Raw genomic sequence first — 18,480 nt, 5'->3', positions numbered from 1 at the left:
AAGCACCCTGCACTACTACGCTGAACGCTCACCACAACGCACCCTTGCCCGGAGCTGGAGCACTGGCACGACTCTTCCCATGCCCTACTGGGGGAACCAGGCCGTAGAGGCAGCCATGCACTAACGACCTTGCAATGATCAACTTTTACACTCTGCTATCTTAGTGGAAATGTTAGTGGAAGTCGTAATACTAAAACCAAAACTAGTGCTAGTACTAATAGTAGTACTAACAAATACTCATAAGTTTGGAACGCCTACCCCATCATTCTCAAAAGTGGAGGCGTAAGGGGCTTTGAGGGGAGCCAAAGAGTGGAAGGTCCCAGGTCCGACTGGGGTTAGCGTGTGTGTGTGTGTGTGTGTGTGTGTGTGTGTGTGTGTGTGTGTAGGGGGATGGGTTGCAGAGGAGGGCCGAGGGGGGAGGAGAGCTGGAGGAGGGGGTAGAGTTTCAGGCCCGGGAGGGGGGCGCCGGGGTGCAGTGACGGGAACCAATGAGCTGCCAACTCGAGCGTCTCCGGCGTGACTGCCGAGATTGACGTGGAGGACACGTCAAATTGATCTCCGCACGCTGCAGCCTCCCGGTCAGACGAATTTCTCCTAATCGGATGAAGTTCACTCTAGGTCTGGGGTCGCGGGCGTGGAGAGTGTCCTGGGAGCGCCCGGCGGCGGCGGCGCCCAGCCCGGGGGAGGGCGGCTGCGCGCTCGGCGGCGGCGCACGGCGCGTTTCCAGCCCGCGGCCCGGCCGCCGCGGCTCTCAACTCGCGCGCACCCTCCCTCTATGCCTCTTCCGCGGCGGCGGCGCCCGAGCTCTCCCGGACTCTGCCGGGCCCAGCCCCGGCCGCCTCGGCGCCAGGCAGCTGGCTGGCCCGCGCGCTATGGGTAAGGGGCGAGCGGCAAGCGGGGTGAGGGCGGGCAGACGAGACGGGTTGGGTCCCGGCGCCTCCCTTCCCTCTCGCCTGCCCTCCCTGGAAGAGCAGGTCCCGGGTCCCGGACAAATCGCGTTCTCCGCACGCCCCAAGCCATCGGGGGTTGGGGGTGGGGGAGTTCGGCGTGTCGCAGGAGGGGATGTGCCAATTAGACGCGTCAAAAGTCCAGAAAGGGCACGCAGGGCTGAAGCGCGCGACGTCCCCCTCTTCAGTCCCTACGCGGGCGCCCAGTCCTGGAGCCCGGACCCGGTCCGTTTGTTCTTACTGCGAGATTCTGAGGACCCGCCCGCCGATCACCTTCCAAGGCGCGCCTGGTGCGGCCCCTCGCTTGCTGTGGCCACCCTTCTTGGCTAACCCGCCGGTGTTTTCTCTCCCTCCTATTTACTCTCGTCCGGCGCGTCCGCAGAGCAGACGTACGGCGAGGTGAACCAGCTGGGCGGCGTGTTCGTCAACGGCCGCCCACTGCCCAACGCCATCCGTTTGCGCATCGTGGAGCTGGCGCAGCTGGGCATCCGACCCTGTGACATCAGCCGGCAGCTTCGCGTATCCCACGGCTGTGTGAGCAAGATTCTGGCGCGCTACAACGAGACAGGCTCCATCCTGCCCGGGGCCATCGGGGGCAGCAAACCCCGCGTCACTACCCCCAACGTGGTCAAGCACATCCGGGACTATAAGCAGGGCGACCCTGGCATTTTTGCCTGGGAGATCCGCGACCGGCTGCTCGCCGACGGGGTCTGCGACAAGTACAACGTGCCCTCTGTGAGCTCCATCAGCCGAATCCTGCGCAATAAGATTGGCAGCCTGGCGCAGCCCGGGCCCTATGAGGGGAGCAAGCAGCCGCCGCCGCAGCCGGCGCTGCCCTACAACCATATCTACCAGTATCCCTACCCCAGCCCTGTGTCGCCTACGGGCGCCAAGATGGGCAGCCACCACGGGGTCCCGGGCACTGCAGGCCACGTCAGCATACCCCGTTCATGGCCCTCGGCGCACTCGGTCAGCAACATCCTGGGTATTCGGACGTTTATGGAGCAAACAGGTCAGTTTTGCGGCCCTCTGTAGCGTTCCTGGAAGGGGTTGAATTGGAGATTGGAGGTGGGGGGGGGGCGGGCATATGGGTAAAGGGTCACACTTGCCATCCTTCTCAGACCGAATTTGGCTCAAGGGAGGGTTCAGGGCTGGCCAGGGAGACTGAGGGTCTTGGGAGTCCTCGGACATCTTGAACTTTTTATGACAAATATGGAAAATATTTCCCAAATGGAAGAGCAATCGCCGACCACAAATTCGGAGGCCTGAAATTGCGCTTTTTCATTCTTGCAAAAAGTATGCAAAACCCTATCAGCAGATCTAAGCCAAACAAACCACAGAGTCAATCCTGAGACCCTTTCTTATGATCCAGATCTTTTGGGTTCCCTCAGCATTCCCCAGAGGATTCTGTTCCTCCCAGGCCCAAAGGCTCTTTTGAGTCAAAAGGCACAGGGGAGCTGTCTGGCGGGTCTTGTCGAGTGGTCTATATCTCCAGCAGGCCCAGCAGCCCTGCAGCTCCTAGAGCTGGGATCTCCCTTGTCAGTGCCCCAGGGCTACAGCCATCCTGGGGTGAAAAGTCACAAGGATTTGCCCTTTGCTTGCAATTTTAACCCAGCACACTGTCCTTCCTCTTTCTTGGCAGGGGTAGGGGGCAGCGAAGGGGGTTGGGAGGATGGTTTGGGGCATTGATTTGGGGCTCAGAAAGAACTTACATGGCCTGGGACTGAGTCACCAGTCTCCTCACAGTGTCCTCTGCTCCCAACAACCAGCCAGGGAATTGCGTGCTCTTAGGTGAGCAGACTCAGGACATGCGTAAGAAGCAAAATTCACCTTATCCCAAGACAGAGGAGGGCAGGCTTGAAGGAAACTGAATGCTTAGCTCAAGTAACAGTGGGGGGCTCCTTCTCTGAGGGCATAGCTTTGTTTATCTCGGGGACTCAAAAACCCTGGGCCACTTGCTGGACCAAAGTTCCCCATGGTACAATCGGTGGACAATTGGCCGGGAGGTGACCTCATCAGGTCTTCGCTCAAATCTGGAGTCTTCTCTCAGTTACCTGTGCACACACGTGCTCCGGGAGCAGACATGTGCCTGGGACGCAGGCGGATGTCTGGGTTGTTGCCTCTTTTGGGGGACCTGGGATGTCTCTGGAAGCGGTTCTGCATAGCCTTCCAGACATTTGTTGAGACTGAGAAACCCATATAATTCTCACAAGCCTGCTGGGGATTTGAACTTGGACCTTTCCGGTCGCCCTTTTCTGGACAGCGGATAGGCACGTAGGCTGAGTGCACCCAGCTCCGACCCTACAGGCCACCTACCTCCAGAGACTTACCGTTCGCGGGAAGCGGGTCGAAGCCTGGGAGGAGCGCGGAGCAAGCCTTTCTTCCCTCTGCCCCGCTAGGAGCGAAAGCGAAACCCAGTTCCCTGCCGACCCTCCGCCTCCGATCGCTCTCTGAGCTTTTGCGTATCTCAGGTGTTGCGGAGGACCCTACGCCCCCGCCAGGATATGAGCCCAGCCGAGTGCTTGTAGGCTTGTGTGGAAATGTCTGGGCCGGAGGACCGCGTGTGTGCCCAGCGCAGATTAGGATGCCCCTTCTAATCCATCCTGTGTCCCCGCAGGGGCCCTGGCTGGGAGCGAAGGTGCCGCCTACTCCCCCAAGATGGAAGACTGGGCCAGCGTGAACCGCACGGCCTTCCCGGCCACTCCAGGAGTGAATGGCCTCGAGAAGCCTGCCTTGGAGGCGGACATTAAATACACTCAGGTAACTGAGCTGCAGGCGAAGAAGGTGTCTTTCACTGGGGGAGCGGAAGGGTTGGCGGATGAGGGGAGAGTGAAAGAGAAGAGAAATCTCCCTCGGGCCAGGAAACGTGTTGGTGTGTCTGGCTGCCCGGCCAGCCGCCGGGAGCGTCTGCGCGTTATTTCTCTCTTTTTCTCAAGTGCGCTAGTCTGGAGGAGGCTGGCTGTCCAGGGAATTGCCTTGCTTTCTGCTAAGATACTTCTGTTAAAAAAAAAAAAAAAAAAGCTGGAACCCGGACCACAGATGGGAGAGGGCTCCCTTCTTCTAAATCCCAGTTGGTGCACACCATGACCCTCCTCACCTCTTAGTATTATTTATAACAATTTGAGTGGAAATCACTTTGCCAGAGTCCTTACTGGGAAAATGAGAGGCCAGGCCTCTCGTGGGGATAATGGACCGCAGGGGGAAATGAGGATCCCCTCGCTCAGTAATTGCGCGTGCTGGAGAAGACGGCGGATTGCCTGCTGCTGATTGTCTGTCCTCAATCCCTACAGTCTGCCTCTGGCCTTTCTGCGGTAGGCGGCTTCCTGCCGGCCTGCGCCTACCCGGCCTCCAACCAGCACGGCGTGTACAGCGCACCGGCCGGCGGCTACCTCGCCCCGGGCCCGCCCTGGCCTCCAGCACAGGCGCCCCCGCTGGCGCCACCCGGGGCCGGCGTCACCGTGCACGGCGGGGAACTGGCCGCTGCGATGACCTTCAAGCATCCCAGCCGGGAAGGTGAGGGGAGCGGGTGGGGAGGGGTCGGATGAATGGCCCTAGGGTTAGGAAGGGTGCAAGGGAGGAGTTTAAGCATGGGAGGTGGTGAGAGAGAGTCAGAGGCAGAGACGTCTCAGAGACAGATAGAAAGAGGGGGAGCTGGGGTGCTGGAGTGGAGTGGGTCCCAGGGATAAATCCTTCCTAAGCCTGTAGCTTTTCGGAGCAGATTGATTTATAACAGGTGTATGCCCTGTTCTTAGAAAGGCAGGCAGAGTTTGAGAGAGTCCCCAGGAGAGTGGGGACTGATTTGTACGGAGATAGAAGGAAGAGGGTCAGGTTGGCGTACAGGACTCCTAGATTTGAACCTAGCTTTGCGTCTTTGACCAAGTTATTGCTCCTTTTTGGGTCTTAGTTTATCCATCTGCAGAAAGATTCAGAAGCATCATCCAGGCTCACCTCTCTGTGGCTTGCAGAGCTTTGCCTTCCGTGGTGGACTACACCTGAATTCTTCTAGGCACTGCCTCTCTGTTTTGTTTCTCTCCTCTCCTCTCACTCTACTCCTCCCCTCCCCTCTCCACTCTTTTCTTTTTTTCCTTCCTTCCTTCCTTCCTTCCTTCCTTCCTGGCCCTGGTCTTTGATTCGTTTTCTTAAACATATGCTTTGGGAATGGAGAGAGCATTTCAATCATGTATCCCTAAGTCTAGACTCTTGAACTCTGTGTGATTTGGGGTCCTTCTTTCTGTGGGAAATGTAGCTGGAAGTTCTCCTCCTTCTTCCCCCTCCATAAATCCACTCCCTGATAAATCTACTAACAGATTTGTGGTGTTTAATCGGTGGTCAGCAGTGTGAGGGACATCTTCTTACACTGCCCTCTGGGTTCTATCTTTTTCTTATAACTTAGGAAGCGCTCACCTGCTCTTGAGTTTCATTTTCCTCATTGGTGAACAAGGGCCGGATTTGCTAATTTCAAACCTTCCTGCATTTAGGTTCTCCTGACCAGAAATTTGCAACTTCTACAACCCTATAGAAAAGGAAGGAGTCACCTGAGGGGGTCCCAGCCCTGGCAGTGAAGGAGACAGAGCACAAACTGGGAGGGCAGTGTGGGGCAGAGGGGTGTTCTAGATTACAAAAGGATCTTTACCACCAGATCTTCCTCACACCTGCCAAGGTAGGTGGTGGTGGGTAGTCAGGGGACAGGAGGGGGCTTCCTTCTTTGTGACATCCAGGCAAAAAGCTTTATTTCCATGTGGTTTCACTGAGATGCAATAGCATGATGAGAGAGAGAGAGAGAGAGAGAGAGAGGGAGAAGCCATTAAGATGCCATCAGTATCAGTCAAGTGGAGGGAAATTTTTTTCCCCTTTTCTCTTTTTCTAGAAATTAAACGTCTTGGGATATAAATTACAAAACTGAGAATTAGAACTTTAAGCTTTACATTTCAGGACAGATGGGGGGGGTCTTTTTCATCTGTCCAAGAGATTTTGCTCAGGGTGTTGGAGTGCTGGAGTGGGTCCCAGGCATAAATCCTTCCTTGTGCTTTTGCTCAGGGTCTTGTTCTCAGCCTCAAATCTATCTGCTTCCTCAAGAAAGGTGTTATCTGCTAAATTAGGAATAGAAATGAAACTTCTCCATTACGAAAATAAAATTATTTAACTAAGCAAGTTCATTTGAATTAGAAAAGTATATCCACAAATTGAAATGATTTCCTCCAGGGCTGATCTCAGGGAGAAAGAAGACTTAAGAAAAAAGACTCATTATCTTCAGAATAATACCATCATTTGCTAACAGAGCCACTTTGTCCTGAGGCATTTCAGACTCTACTTTAGAAACACATTATGACGTGTAGGTAGCAATACAAAGGGAAAACACGCAGTTCAGAATTGTAAACTAATTCTAGTGAGTTGAGGGGGGATCTGTCGGTGGTTGATTTTCTTTAGAAGATACTTTCTTTCTGGGCCATTCAATGGCCCTGACTCACATTCATGTTCCTTTTACCAGTGTGTTTGCTTGTTGTTATGAAACGTCTCACTCATTTTCAAAATCCATAGGAATAATTAGCTATTTTAGTTCTTAAATTAATACCTTAATTTCCTGACCCTCAAAGTTTTTTAAAGATCTAAGTAAAGGATCATCGAATAAATCAGGCGCATCGCTGAAAATGATTTATCAAGCTGGCATACAAGTGTTACTGTTTGAACAGAAACATAAAAATCGTGAGAATTACATGCCTATTTGGACCATGGACTTTTACCCTTCTCACTGGCAGAAAAGTTGACTTCAAAGACCCTCCCCTGCCCCTTCCTTGCTCCTCCCCCACCTTTGAAAAATTACAAAGTAATAAGAATCACTGCTTTTAATTTTTCTAATCATTACTTACTTTAAATTTTCTAATCATTACTTAATTGTCTTCAAAGAAACTTATCCCATAAGACAATTTGCTATCATTAATTGTTTTTAAGAATAGTAGGAATAGCATTTACTGAATTTTTTTCAGTAACAAAAATTTTCTACTGAAAGCAATTTAATATTATGACTGCTCAGTAACAAGCAAATACTTTGATCATCTGGTGCATACACACACAACACACATACAATATTATATCTGTCTATCTTCACATCCATCTGTTTCAATGCATCCTTCAAATCAGGTGCAAATGAACATTAACTGTTACCCTGAGGGAAGCCAAATCAAATGTCAAATTATGCATTGCTACTTATTAATTTTATCTTAGTAAAGGGTAGCAAGGCTGGGCTACTTATTTTGTAGGTGGGAAAGTATGATTTACATTTTCCATCTGTGAAAGGAAACTTTAATTCTTGGGGCCTGAGAGAAAAGGAAAGTTCCACCTCATCTACATTTGGAGGGGACCTGATATTCTTGGAATCTCAGTCCTCATCTAATTTCTTTTCCTAGCCAGGGCAGGTCCTTCTTTCTCCACACACCCCTTCCCAGCCTCTGGACAGGTGACAGACCCCACCAGAGGTTCCTGCAAGACAACTGATATTTACAATTTACAGTGTGTTTTCAGAAACCATCAAAATCTCATGGTTCTAAAATCCCTCCCAGAGGGGCTTTGGAAAGACTAAGGTTTCAAATATCAAATCTAGAAGATACTGCATATTCCTCAAAGAAAATATGTTTATATTTGTTAAACTCAACTCGAAGCTTTGTTCCACTTATCTCTGCTTGGAATTAGTTCTTGAGGGATCGGTCCTGAAAATGTTCTTTGCCAGAGAGCACTGGTTGCAGGCGTTTGCCTGAGAGACCCACCAAAGCCAACCAGGTTTCATTTGACCTGGCTGGGGAGACCCCTTCCCAGACCCCACCTCTGTTGGCCCCAACCGTGGTGCCAGCAGCCCTGTAACCGCAGTCCCAATATTTTGAAAACCCTTGTCCCCATTCCTGCCTCCTAAGATTAAATGAACCCACAGGGAACCTAAGCCGCTGGCTCAAGCCTCCGAGGCCCCCAGGACACAGCTATTCACGTGGCCCCGCGGGTGGGAAAGGAGGGGAGGAGAGGTCCTATGGCGAGGGGCTGGTGTGGACAGAACTAAAAACGCAGCAACAGGAGTTGCCCCTGTACAGTGGGGTGGAATCTATCTCTGGGCCCCCCGGTGTTTATTTTTCCTAATTTATTTTCTCCCTCACGTCTAAGGCAACCGGCCCATGGCTGAGAAACTGCCTCCCCTGGTGTTTTCTAAATAGGTCCTCACCTTGAAGCGAGTGTACGGGATGGAAAGCAAGGGTCAGAAGACCTTGTTTTCTGAGCAGCCACAACTGTGTTTAGGAAAGAGAGCCGAGAGGTGGGGGAGAGCAGCGTGGTCACTGCCCCCTGAAAATCCTGTGAAACCAGATGTTGTTGCGTGTGTGTGTGTGTGTGTGTGTGTGTGTGTGTGGGCGCGCAGGCTTGCTTGCTTGCTTGCTTGCTTACGTGTCCGCTCTCGAACAGGGGTATCCCGCGCAGCTCCGCGCAGCTACCACAAGTTGCGCCTGGGACTGGGGCGCGGGCAGCTGCAGGGGAAAAAAATCCACAATTATCCCCGATCCCAAAGTGAGGTACTTCGAGCTCCCTCTTTTACAGGAGGACTTGCAGGGGAGAAGAAGAAAGCTGAAAATGGGTGCCTTTAGGTATAAACAACTTCAGCTTCCTGCAGGAGGAGCTGAGCGGCCAGGGGCTGGGAAAGGAGAAACAGGTTGCGCAATCGTGGCGTCACTTTGCTGGTTTCCAGAGGCAAAACTTGGGCCCCTTCCCAAAACCCTAAATAATAGAGCAACGCGCAGAATGCCGTCTGATCTGGCAAATTCACTGTCACTTAATCCGGAGGCCCATAGGCCCCAGGGCTTGCTGTGCCCGCAGTGGGGATAGCAGCTGCATTCCCGGGCCGCGGGGCAGAACGAAGTCGGCCACCCACGTAAAGCGCGGCCGCCTCCAGTGTCGAAGGGATCCAGGCCGCCGCGGGCCGTCCACCGGGGGCGGCTTTGGTGACCCGCTTCCCGCTGGGTTACCCCCTGCCCACCGCGGGCGTCCCGAGCCGCTCGGGGGACAGTGGACCTGATGTGCTGGCGGCTCGCCGGGACTGAGCACGCGGCTGGGATCTGGGTGGCGGTGGGAGGAGGGGCGCGGGGGTCTCAGCTCCCTGCCTCCTTTCCTGCAGTCTCGGATCTGAGAACCTCCCCTGACGGGCTGCCCTACGGACCTGTGTGTCCATCGCCTCCTTTATTGAGAGGGTGCGGGGCAAAGGCAAGTGCACTCGGGCTACGGTCAGGGAACGTTTGCAAAACGGTCAAGGCCGTGCTCGCTCGTGGCTCCTTTAAGGGGATCCAGAAGGATGGGCGCCAGTGTGCGCGTGGGGCCCTTGGAGGGCGCGGGTCCCTGCTTCCTTCTTCCAAACCCTTATAGTGTCAACCCCAGATTCTCGCGCTGTCACCCGCATTTGCGGACGTCCCAGGCCTCCAGGTCTCTCACTCTGCGCCCCGCCAGCCAGTGACCCGACGCCCCTGTGCTTCCTCCCACAGTGGCCGATCGGAAGCCGTCCAGCCCAGGCGGCAAGGCCCCGGATGGCCTCAGTAGCTTACACGGACTGCCCATCCCGGCCTCGACCTCCTAGGGCAGCGCTTCCCGGAGCCCGAGCCCGAGCCCGAGCCCGAGCCCGGAGCAAGAGGCGGACCGGAGGGCGGAGCGGGGAGTGCAGCTCGGCCTTGCAGTCTCGGTGCCGCGCGCGGGACCCAGAACAAACCGAAGAGGTTCCCGGAGCCAGCCCGCGGGGGGCCCGCCCCATCGGCCCCCAGGCCTCGCCCGGCCTTCTGGCCCGGCAGCCACACTTCCTTCATCGGCCAGGGTTTTTAGGCTTTTCTGAACTTTGGCTTTAGACTGTTGCACCCTCGTCCCGATCCTTGCTCCGATGTGGCCTCCCTCGCCCGGCCAGCCTCAAGGGTCTTTTCCTACCTCTCCCAGGGTTGTTTGGCACCTTCCCACCCTCTTCCCTTCCTCTCTCCTTTCTTTGCTTCCTCCCTCCTTTCTATCCTACCTTCCTTTCCTTCTTCATGTTCTCCTGCCTTTCTTCTGTCCTTTTAATTTTACTCCCCACAGTCTTCCCTGCTTCCCTTTCTCCTTCCCATTCTGCCCCACCCTGCTCCCTTTCCTGGAGTCCTGCTCCCCTTCTCTCTTTAGTATCTTTTACAGTAAGTGTCTCCGTTTCTCTTCATTCCTACTGCTTCCCGGACCTACACGCCTTCCCAGGAAAGCCCCAGACTGGGCTCTACCACAGCCATGTTCCGGCAGCTGGGACTCTAGTCTTCTCTTCTTGGAGCCCCCAGCCCTAATGGAGGGGTCTGGAACCTAGGAAATGGACAGAGAGGCCATGGCCTTTATTATATATTTTTATATTAATGAACCCAAGCAACCGGATAGAACCAGATGAAGTATCCTGTTCTCTCTCTCTTTTCCCAGGATATTGTCTGATAATCTGTATGTTCTCAGTGCCTACTGGCTGAGCTTCTCTTTGCTTCCTCTGAGAGATGATGTCACCCCAAAGAAGATTGGGGTAGGAGTAGGGGCCATTGGGTCATTGGTATTTTCTCTACTTAGAAAACTGCATGCCCTGGAGGTGCTCCTTCCCACCCCTCCACACCTAACAGGAGGGAATCTGACACAATGTAAATGCATCAGCACTGTTTTTGGTTTTCAGGGGTCAGCACATTTGTTACTTTAAACCACAAACTGCTTCCGGGTACAAAGGTGCAATCTGGCTTTTGGTTTGCAAGAGGATGAGGGTCAGAAAAATCCAGAAAGTGTCTTCTAGAGCTGGACACGAGAGCTGTTCACAGCTTCCAAGTTCAGGCGCACTGGTGGTGGGACCCTGGACATAAAACTGCAATTTAGTAGTCATAAAAATGTCACTGGTGAGAGTGTGACATCACCTGTTAAACATGGCTGCCTTTGAATAAAGGAAAGCATCTGGAGAACGCTTTGTAAGAGTGAGCAAGTCTGTGTCCACTCTGCAGTGTNNTGTAGGTTGACCTCACCTACTCTAGTCCCTCAGTTCCCAGCATGAACACTATTAAGATGAAATTATTTGATTGGTTTATTCACTAGCACTCACAGCCTGGGTTGGGCAGGAGGTAGAGGGGAAGGCAAAGGAGGAACACTTTCAGGGCTCTGCCCCAGGAAACTCCAGGGAAGAGAAGCACTGTGCAGAAATTACGCTAACAGGAGGCTGATTCTTAGAAGAACAAAGTGGGCAAAAGACAGTGAGCAGCAATGAGGACTTTTCTGGAGCATTACTAACGTTCTGAAACTGAAACAAAATTATCCCAGTCTACCAAACCATCTAGGGATTTCTAACTACACAGGGGTCTCTGGCTAATTGTTTTGTTTTTCCTTTCCATGTTTGGCTTTCTCAAACTGACAGAAGACATTTTTGAATTGAGGATTTTTCTTGTAAGTGGAGCTGCCTGTTCCGACTAGTGGAGGGAACCAGTGGGGAAATTATTTTTATTATACCTCGTTGTAGTCATACGCATGGAAGGAATTAATTACAAAACAATATCTGCTTTTGTTAGAATAGAAACTTTTGTTTCCAGGTTTTCAAAGGCTCTTGCCTTTAAAAAGTTCCATTTTATAGATAGGAACATTGAGGACCAGCTATTTGGTTTCTTTTCTCTGGACCATACAGCTAACTATAAATTGCAGGGTTTGGGTACAAAAACTAGGTGACAGCATCTCATCAGAGAGCCAGGATTGGGGCTTGAACTTTGAGTCTGGGGTCCTTAGCCTTCTGTGTCAGCATTCCCTGCAGAGATGTTGGTCAAAATGATAATAGGAATAAAGTATGAAAAGGAAGCATGTTTTCAAGTCACTAGTCCTCTCAGCTGTCCTCATGTACTTAAATGAGCTTTACATGTTCATGATTTTCATGAGTCCTTGCTTGCTGCCTGGAGGAAGGCATCCCCCTGCTTTCTGAAGAAACGAGAAGACTCTGGGTTTAGCCTGTCTCCAAATTGTCATCATCCCTATTTCCCTGACATTTTCCACTTTTGTATTTGTGCTCCTGGAATTAAGGGTGAAAAAGCTGGGAAAAGCTACCCAGGAAGGATGGAAGACACTTACATTGTAAATGCCACCTGCAAAGGGCAGCATGTTCCAAATCTGTCCCCAGTGGTTCCCCATATCCTGTGGCTGGAGATGGACCTTTCAGAGTTCCTTGGCCCTGGGGTGAGCTTTCATGGAGCATGGGCAGCATCTAGTCACAGAGCCTGCCAGAAGGCTTTGACATTGCATGTGGGATATGCAGGGACATCCCTTCTCCCTTGAGGTCTTGGGCCATGGGAAGTCCCAGTGAGCTTGGGTTAAATCCTTGCTCCACTGCAGTGTGACCGACGGAGGCTGTGACCTCTGAGCCTCCGTGGTCTTGTGTATGAAATGCACCATCCGGTGCAGTGACACCCACGGTGACCTGGCCTAGAGGGACTGACACTGGTGTTGCTTCATCTCTCTGGATTTTCCTGTTAATGAAGGATAGGAGAGTCATTTTAACCATTGATGGGGGACTCAGAATTTTAAACATTTTTTTTCAGAAGATCCTATTGGAATATTACAATTTTGGTGTCTGTGCCTATAGATCTGTGGAGATATTGGGGACGTAGGATAAAATAAGGTAGTACCATGTTAGGTAGAATAATTTAAGAAACAATCATTCCTTGAAAGCAATTTGTCTTTCTTCTTGCCTTTTATTTTTTTAATTTAAGAATAATATTTCTTTTTAATACAGAGAAGCACTAATGAAATAAACAAAAAAGACATAATCACTCCAGTAAGCTTTTGTTTTTTTTCCTTTTGAAAGAATGAAAGTAATGTATGTACATTGTTAGAAAATTCTAGCAGTACAGACACATTGAAATGAAAAGTGAAAGTTTCTTCCTGTCCTCATCTCTGTCCTTAAAGGTGAACACTGTTACAGTCTTTCATGAATCCTTCGCAGAAAAAAAAATGCAGGCAGCAGAATCTGTTTTTGTATGTGTGTTGTTCAACAGAGCACACCAAGGATCTGTGCTATATACACACAGATAGGGTCTGGAGATCTGATCTTCGCATACCAGCAGTTTCAGCTCAACTGCATTCACTTTATTCTCCCAAAAGGATGCCTATCAACAGGGTTTATTGAAAACAGAATATTTGTAAAGAGGGCCAGCCTTGAGCTTTAAATGAATAAAGGCAGGATTTTGTTGCCTTCATTATTGGAGGAAGTGCTTCAAATGGATTGTAATAACTTCGCTGGGAAAGGTGGCTGCTTTTCGGCAGAGGAAGGGAAGCAAACCAAAAGGAAGGAGACAGAGAGACAAGAAACACAGAGTTTTGTCCTCCTTGAAGACATTCTGACTTGTTTTCCAGATCACCAAAGGGCTCTCAAAGCTTTGGGGTTATGGGGAGCAAAGACAATTTTCCTTTCCTTTGAAGGGAGTCCATCTGTCTAGGTCAGGAAAGAGAGACAGAGGCGAAGGGGTGGAGAAAAAAATATTGGCTATGAATAAAATGAAAATATCCAGTTCTGGCACGAGCTTGCTTCTTACCTGTCCCAAATTCACTTGGAATCCCTGTGGAATTAGCCTCCTGATGGATGAACCTCGCTCATAGACAACTGTGTTTCCCCGTTTGCTTGTTTCTTGACTCCTGTTAAAGAGGATGGGATTTATTTAATTGAATGGTGGTTCGGGTTAAAGCACGCTGTAGGTTTCCTGGCATCAGCTTCCCTAGCTAGAATTACATTGGCCTGGGTTTCTTTTCAAAAGAAACCCTACCTGCTCCATGTTATGCTGGATAATATGAATTCAGAATCTTGCCAAAATGTGCCTGAGGAGCTCAGTTGAAAAGACTGTGCATCCAGACAGGCTACGTAATGAGAAACACTTGATTCTCTTCTTTTAATGGGCAGGAATTATGCGCAAAATGGTATTTGGTCTTCACCTTGACCTTGCTGTCTGAACTATAGCCTCATTCACTGAAGAAATGTCCCATGGCTGAGAGAGTTCTAGTCAAATGGTTGGGTCTCTACTTAGGAAAAACAAAACAAAACAAAAAACTTCTGTTTTTGGATTCTTCTTCTTCTCTCTCTCTCTTCTAAGGCCAGAGCAAGGAGGAATCACAGTGCATCTTTTCCAAGGCATTACAACGAGAACCACACATTTAGTCAGAATCCAACTTGGGAATTCTAAACACTTGGAACACTTATACTCAATTTAGGCAAGTCTCTTCTTTGGAGTTGAAACTGGTTGAAACCCTTGTTTCACTCTAAACAGCTCTTCTCCAGGAGAAGCAGTCTGTGATCTTGGTCGGAACACACATCTGTTTCTGGGCTGGCCAAATCCAAAAGTGGAATCCCAATTACAGTTTTCATGGCTGATGGAATTTCAGCTGCACTACCCTTGAACCACCTGGGCTGCCTCCACTGTCTTTTTTTCTTCTTAAGGATGAAATAAGCTGATTGAGTGTTCATTCAGCTCTTAAATTACATTTCCATCCTGTAACATTTTATTTCCTTTTTCTCTGGTGAGATATATTGACCAATGGATTATCTCCAGTTTCTTAGACCAGTCACATAATGTTCACTTTTGGGAATTCTCCCGGTCACTGGTAGATGTGGCTTTAGCTCCCTAAGATTTTCTTTTACCCCAAACAACACACAACAGAATGAAAATTCTTTAACTTGTTGGTTTGGATTTAACAAGAAATCTCTTGGAGGAAAAAATGAGTGAGGTATTTGAGTCAATTGAAAGAAGTAGATTTTTTTTGAAGAGTTGAACTGGAACCTAGGACCCCATGAAACATTAAAACAAAAGAAAGAAAAGAAAAAGAAAAAAGAAAACGTTCCTTAGGCAAACAAGGTGTAAAAAGATTAGCTTGATGATCTAAGAAGCCAAAGGTATCATTCTGGCCACCAGGGGGAGCACACATTGTTCCGTGAAGATAAAGAGGAAAACAAAGCTAACAACCTACAAAAAATTTCATCATTCTGGGGAACCTGTCCAGGTTGTGAACAACACCCGTTTACAAGAAGAGTGCTTTTGTTGTTGATGTTATTATTGTAATTGATGGCCAGCCGCTTTGATTCTGAACAAAGAGGACTAGTTGGGCTTGTGGTGAAAAATGGATTTTTTTGGCTCATCCACATGGGAATTATCAAATAAGTTAGCTGAGAAGTCAAGAGCCCCTTATAAATAAGTTTCACTTCTGACTTTGATTCGGGTAGATACATATATCCAATTCTCTGAATCCAGAACAAGTAAATATGAATTTGAAAAAGCAATCTATTCAAAACTGACATTTTTAGGAAATACGATTTTTTATCTGTATTTGTGCAATTTTGATGTTTTTGATTAATTTGGGTTTGAATCTCAATTTTAAGCAACATACCCATTTTTAATGATTTTTGAAGTTCTTAATTGTGTAAAGTCACAATTCACATTTACAGTAATGGTCAATGTATTACAGAGAGGCAGCAAACAGCAAGGAAAAAGACTTTTATTTCCCTACTTTTCTATTTATTTTAGGATAAAATCCTAAAAAATGGGGGGGGAGGCTTTCTTACAATTTTTTCCACTCTAACCGTTTTTAACCTGGACTTTTACATATATTGAACTCATCCTACCAGCTCTGGATCACCCCATCTGCAGAAAGTAGTCTGGGAAGGGATGGGGTACATACGGTGGCTAAAAGTTGGCAGAGCTAGCTAGGTTCAAATCTCAGTTTACCACCTGGCAACTGTGGTGCTTTGGGAAGTTTAGACAAAACTTAATAGCCTCAGTTTCCTTGTCTGTTTAATGGGACTAAAACTCCCTTCTCCCTCCCTCACTTCTATGGATTAAATTTGATTATATGTGAAGAGTAGAGACTTGCTTTGGGTCAGTTGGTCGTGATTAGTTTTATTATTGTTTCTTTCTTCTTGTCCTTTGTGCATTCCCATCAATATTTTATAGTGAATTCATTCATGTCACAGCCCTGCAGACCATATTTTCTATATATCAGATTTGCGAAAAATACAGAGGCCGTCAAGACTGCTAATGCTAGTCTTGGAATTTCCTGAAACTTTCAACAGCATCAAGGGAGTGCCACTGTCAGCTACTAATCAAAGCTGGTAGCCCTGGTACATTCACCAAAACCTTAAGAGTACTTGATGATTTTATGGCTAAACCAGTGAGGATTAATGACTGGCCAGGTTGCCATCATTACTGCTTCGAAGTAGATTTTATGTGCCAAGTGGGCTTAGATCAATGTCATGTGACCATGCTTCCTGTCAGGTCAACAGACCAGAAACAGAGGCCTTGTCCTACTCTGTTCACCTCAAGGGGGCCAAAAAGCCTGTTGCACTTCCTGCTGACTGTAGCGTGCTGATTGTTGGCAGCCATGTTGGACTTTGGCCTTTGTCTTCCTGCTGTACACTGAATAAATGAGTTTTGTAAAGATAAAGTCACCCCCATTCCTGCAGTCTCCCTCTGGCTGCCTGCCACTGGGGACACAAAGAACACAGAAGCCTTTAGCGCAGTACCTTCAGGAAGAGTTAACATTTAGAGTCTTCCCCTTGGAAGATGCTAAGAGACTTTTCAGGACATCAGGAGAGGAAATTACTTGACCCCTCAGGTGTCCATCGTGGAGCTTGAAGCGTAGGTGAGATCTTCATATGTTGAAGTTTAATTAGAGGAAATCCACGCATGCTCAAATTTGTGTGGCAAAAGAACATTTAAAGTGTAGCTCTAGAATTTACTATTTTAGTAACATTCATATGCATCCATCTAGATCTTTTTATTTAACAATGCTTCTTTGCTCCAGAGGGAGTCCATGGGTTTTTTCCAAATGTTTGTAGCCTTATCAGTTGTGTGTGAAAGGTGCCTACTGATTCAATATGGCAGTTGGGTTCTGACTCCAAATTATTTGGAATTTATTCTCACAGAATGGATGCTTTCAAAAGTAAACAAAGACATTAAAACATATATAAAAAGACTCTGTCACACATTGTGAAGTGCAAAGTGTAAATGAATTTTTTTAAGCATATGGATCTCATTTCTCTTAGGATATGCATGAATTTAAAAATTAAAAGAAAATGTGCTGGCTACAATGTGTTTTTAGTTCACATTAGACTTTAAAAACAATCAGAGGTACCTCATATATGCATAACGGAGCAGACTCCTTCATCCTATGATGTCATTTGAACCATGGGATAATGATTAATATTACCCCCAAGAGTCTTTTTTGAAAGAAGCTCCAGAGTGGCACTTGAAATTTGAATTTCTGTTTTTAAGCACATTCTACAGTTTATGGCCAGACTTCTTTCTTCCTGCACAAACTTCCATGTTGCTATGCTCAGCACACTATCACTGTCGTTTAAGTTTGGCTAGCACCATAGTGGAGTCAAATAGTTGAGGCTTCATAATATTTACATTGAAGCGGAAGAGGCGTGAGAGAGGAAAAAAAGTGCAAGGGAAGCAATGTTCAGCCCCTGTGGTCACATGGAATGGATTCTGTCAAGAATGTAAAATAACATTTGTATCTAAGTCGTGCTCAGAATCGGTAAAAGATCTATAGTCTAGTCAAGAATGTAGCCAACGTTTTTAATTTCAATTGTCATGATAACATAGCCTTAGAGAATTATTCAGGTTGAACTAGGCTCAGCATCAGAAGAAATTTTGGCTGCAAGAATTTCATTCCATTTAGTTAAATGAAAACAAATTAGCATAGACATTTTTTTCTTTCAAGCTTCACTTTCCGCTGTGATGTTAGCAATTGCTGTTAAGAGTGGTAACCATTGGTCCAGTAAGAGATCTCTTTTGAGAGTTTAATACATGTGAAAATAATAAATGGTTTAGTTGACTTCCATCTGTTTTGATCAATGTAGAGCCTTTTAACTCAGGATTCCTCGGATAAAAATAAAATTTTCATACCCTCATACATGTAAAATATTATTGTTTCCAAAAAAGTGTTATGGCTTTAAAAAAAAAGAAGTAATATAGGAGAAAAAGTTCTAGTTTTGCAAGAGCCATTCTCCCCCCACCCCATATAGATGGAAAAGTGGAATCTCATTTGTCCCAAGCTTTTCTAGCAGAGATAGAAAGACACCTTATCAATGATACCTAGTATAGAGGCTAGAGTTTTAAAGTCAGGGTGTAGGAGAACAGGGTCCATGAACATTGGTTATCACCTTACATTATTAAATTCACTCTTACAAAGTGCATAGGCTCCCGCCATCCTTGATATTAAGGGTTAATATTATACTTGTAGTAGGTGCCATGTATGTTTCAAATAGCTAATGAATATTTTCTAATTCAATACTCACAGACCTCGGGGGAGATACTGTTTCTATCCCCATTGGGAGATGAAGAAATTAAGGAACAGAGAGGTAACATGACTTGCCTGAAGTTATTCAGCTAATAATGGCAGGTCTAGTACTCTAGTCCATACACTTTGGCCTCAGAGCCTGTGCTTAACCCCTACAAAACCAAGAGATTCTGATAAGCCCTTGGTGATTTCATGCTTCCCTTTCCCTGGCCCCAAG

General features: G+C 48.0%; 1 protein-coding gene across 2 annotated transcripts; it reads left to right on the top strand.

The window, feature by feature from the left end:
• Nucleotides 1-602: 602 nt before the first annotated feature.
• Nucleotides 603-12,657, top strand: PAX1 (paired box 1). Of its 2 annotated transcripts, XM_040637817.1 has the most exons (6): nucleotides 603-876; nucleotides 1,330-1,959; nucleotides 3,565-3,707; nucleotides 4,238-4,460; nucleotides 5,608-5,611; nucleotides 9,469-12,657. In XM_040637817.1, the coding sequence occupies exons 1-6, from the start codon at nucleotides 603-605 to the stop codon at nucleotides 9,806-9,808; spliced, it is 1,614 nt and encodes a 537-aa protein (XP_040493751.1). In that variant the 3' UTR covers nucleotides 9,809-12,657. The 2 variants fall into 2 exon arrangements, with proteins under 2 accessions (XP_040493751.1, XP_040493752.1); XM_040637818.1 differs by lacking the exon at nucleotides 5,608-5,611 and having other exon boundaries at nucleotides 9,455-9,605.
• The last annotated feature ends 5,823 nt before the right edge of the window (nucleotides 12,658-18,480 follow it).

This window comes from Ursus maritimus, unplaced genomic scaffold, assembly GCF_017311325.1.
Source record: "Ursus maritimus isolate PB19 unplaced genomic scaffold, ASM1731132v1 scaffold_22, whole genome shotgun sequence".
In the NCBI taxonomy this organism is placed as follows: Eukaryota; Metazoa; Chordata; class Mammalia; order Carnivora; family Ursidae; genus Ursus; species Ursus maritimus.
Note: the sequence above shows the minus strand (reverse complement) of the source record. Positions and strands in the feature narration are given on the sequence as shown.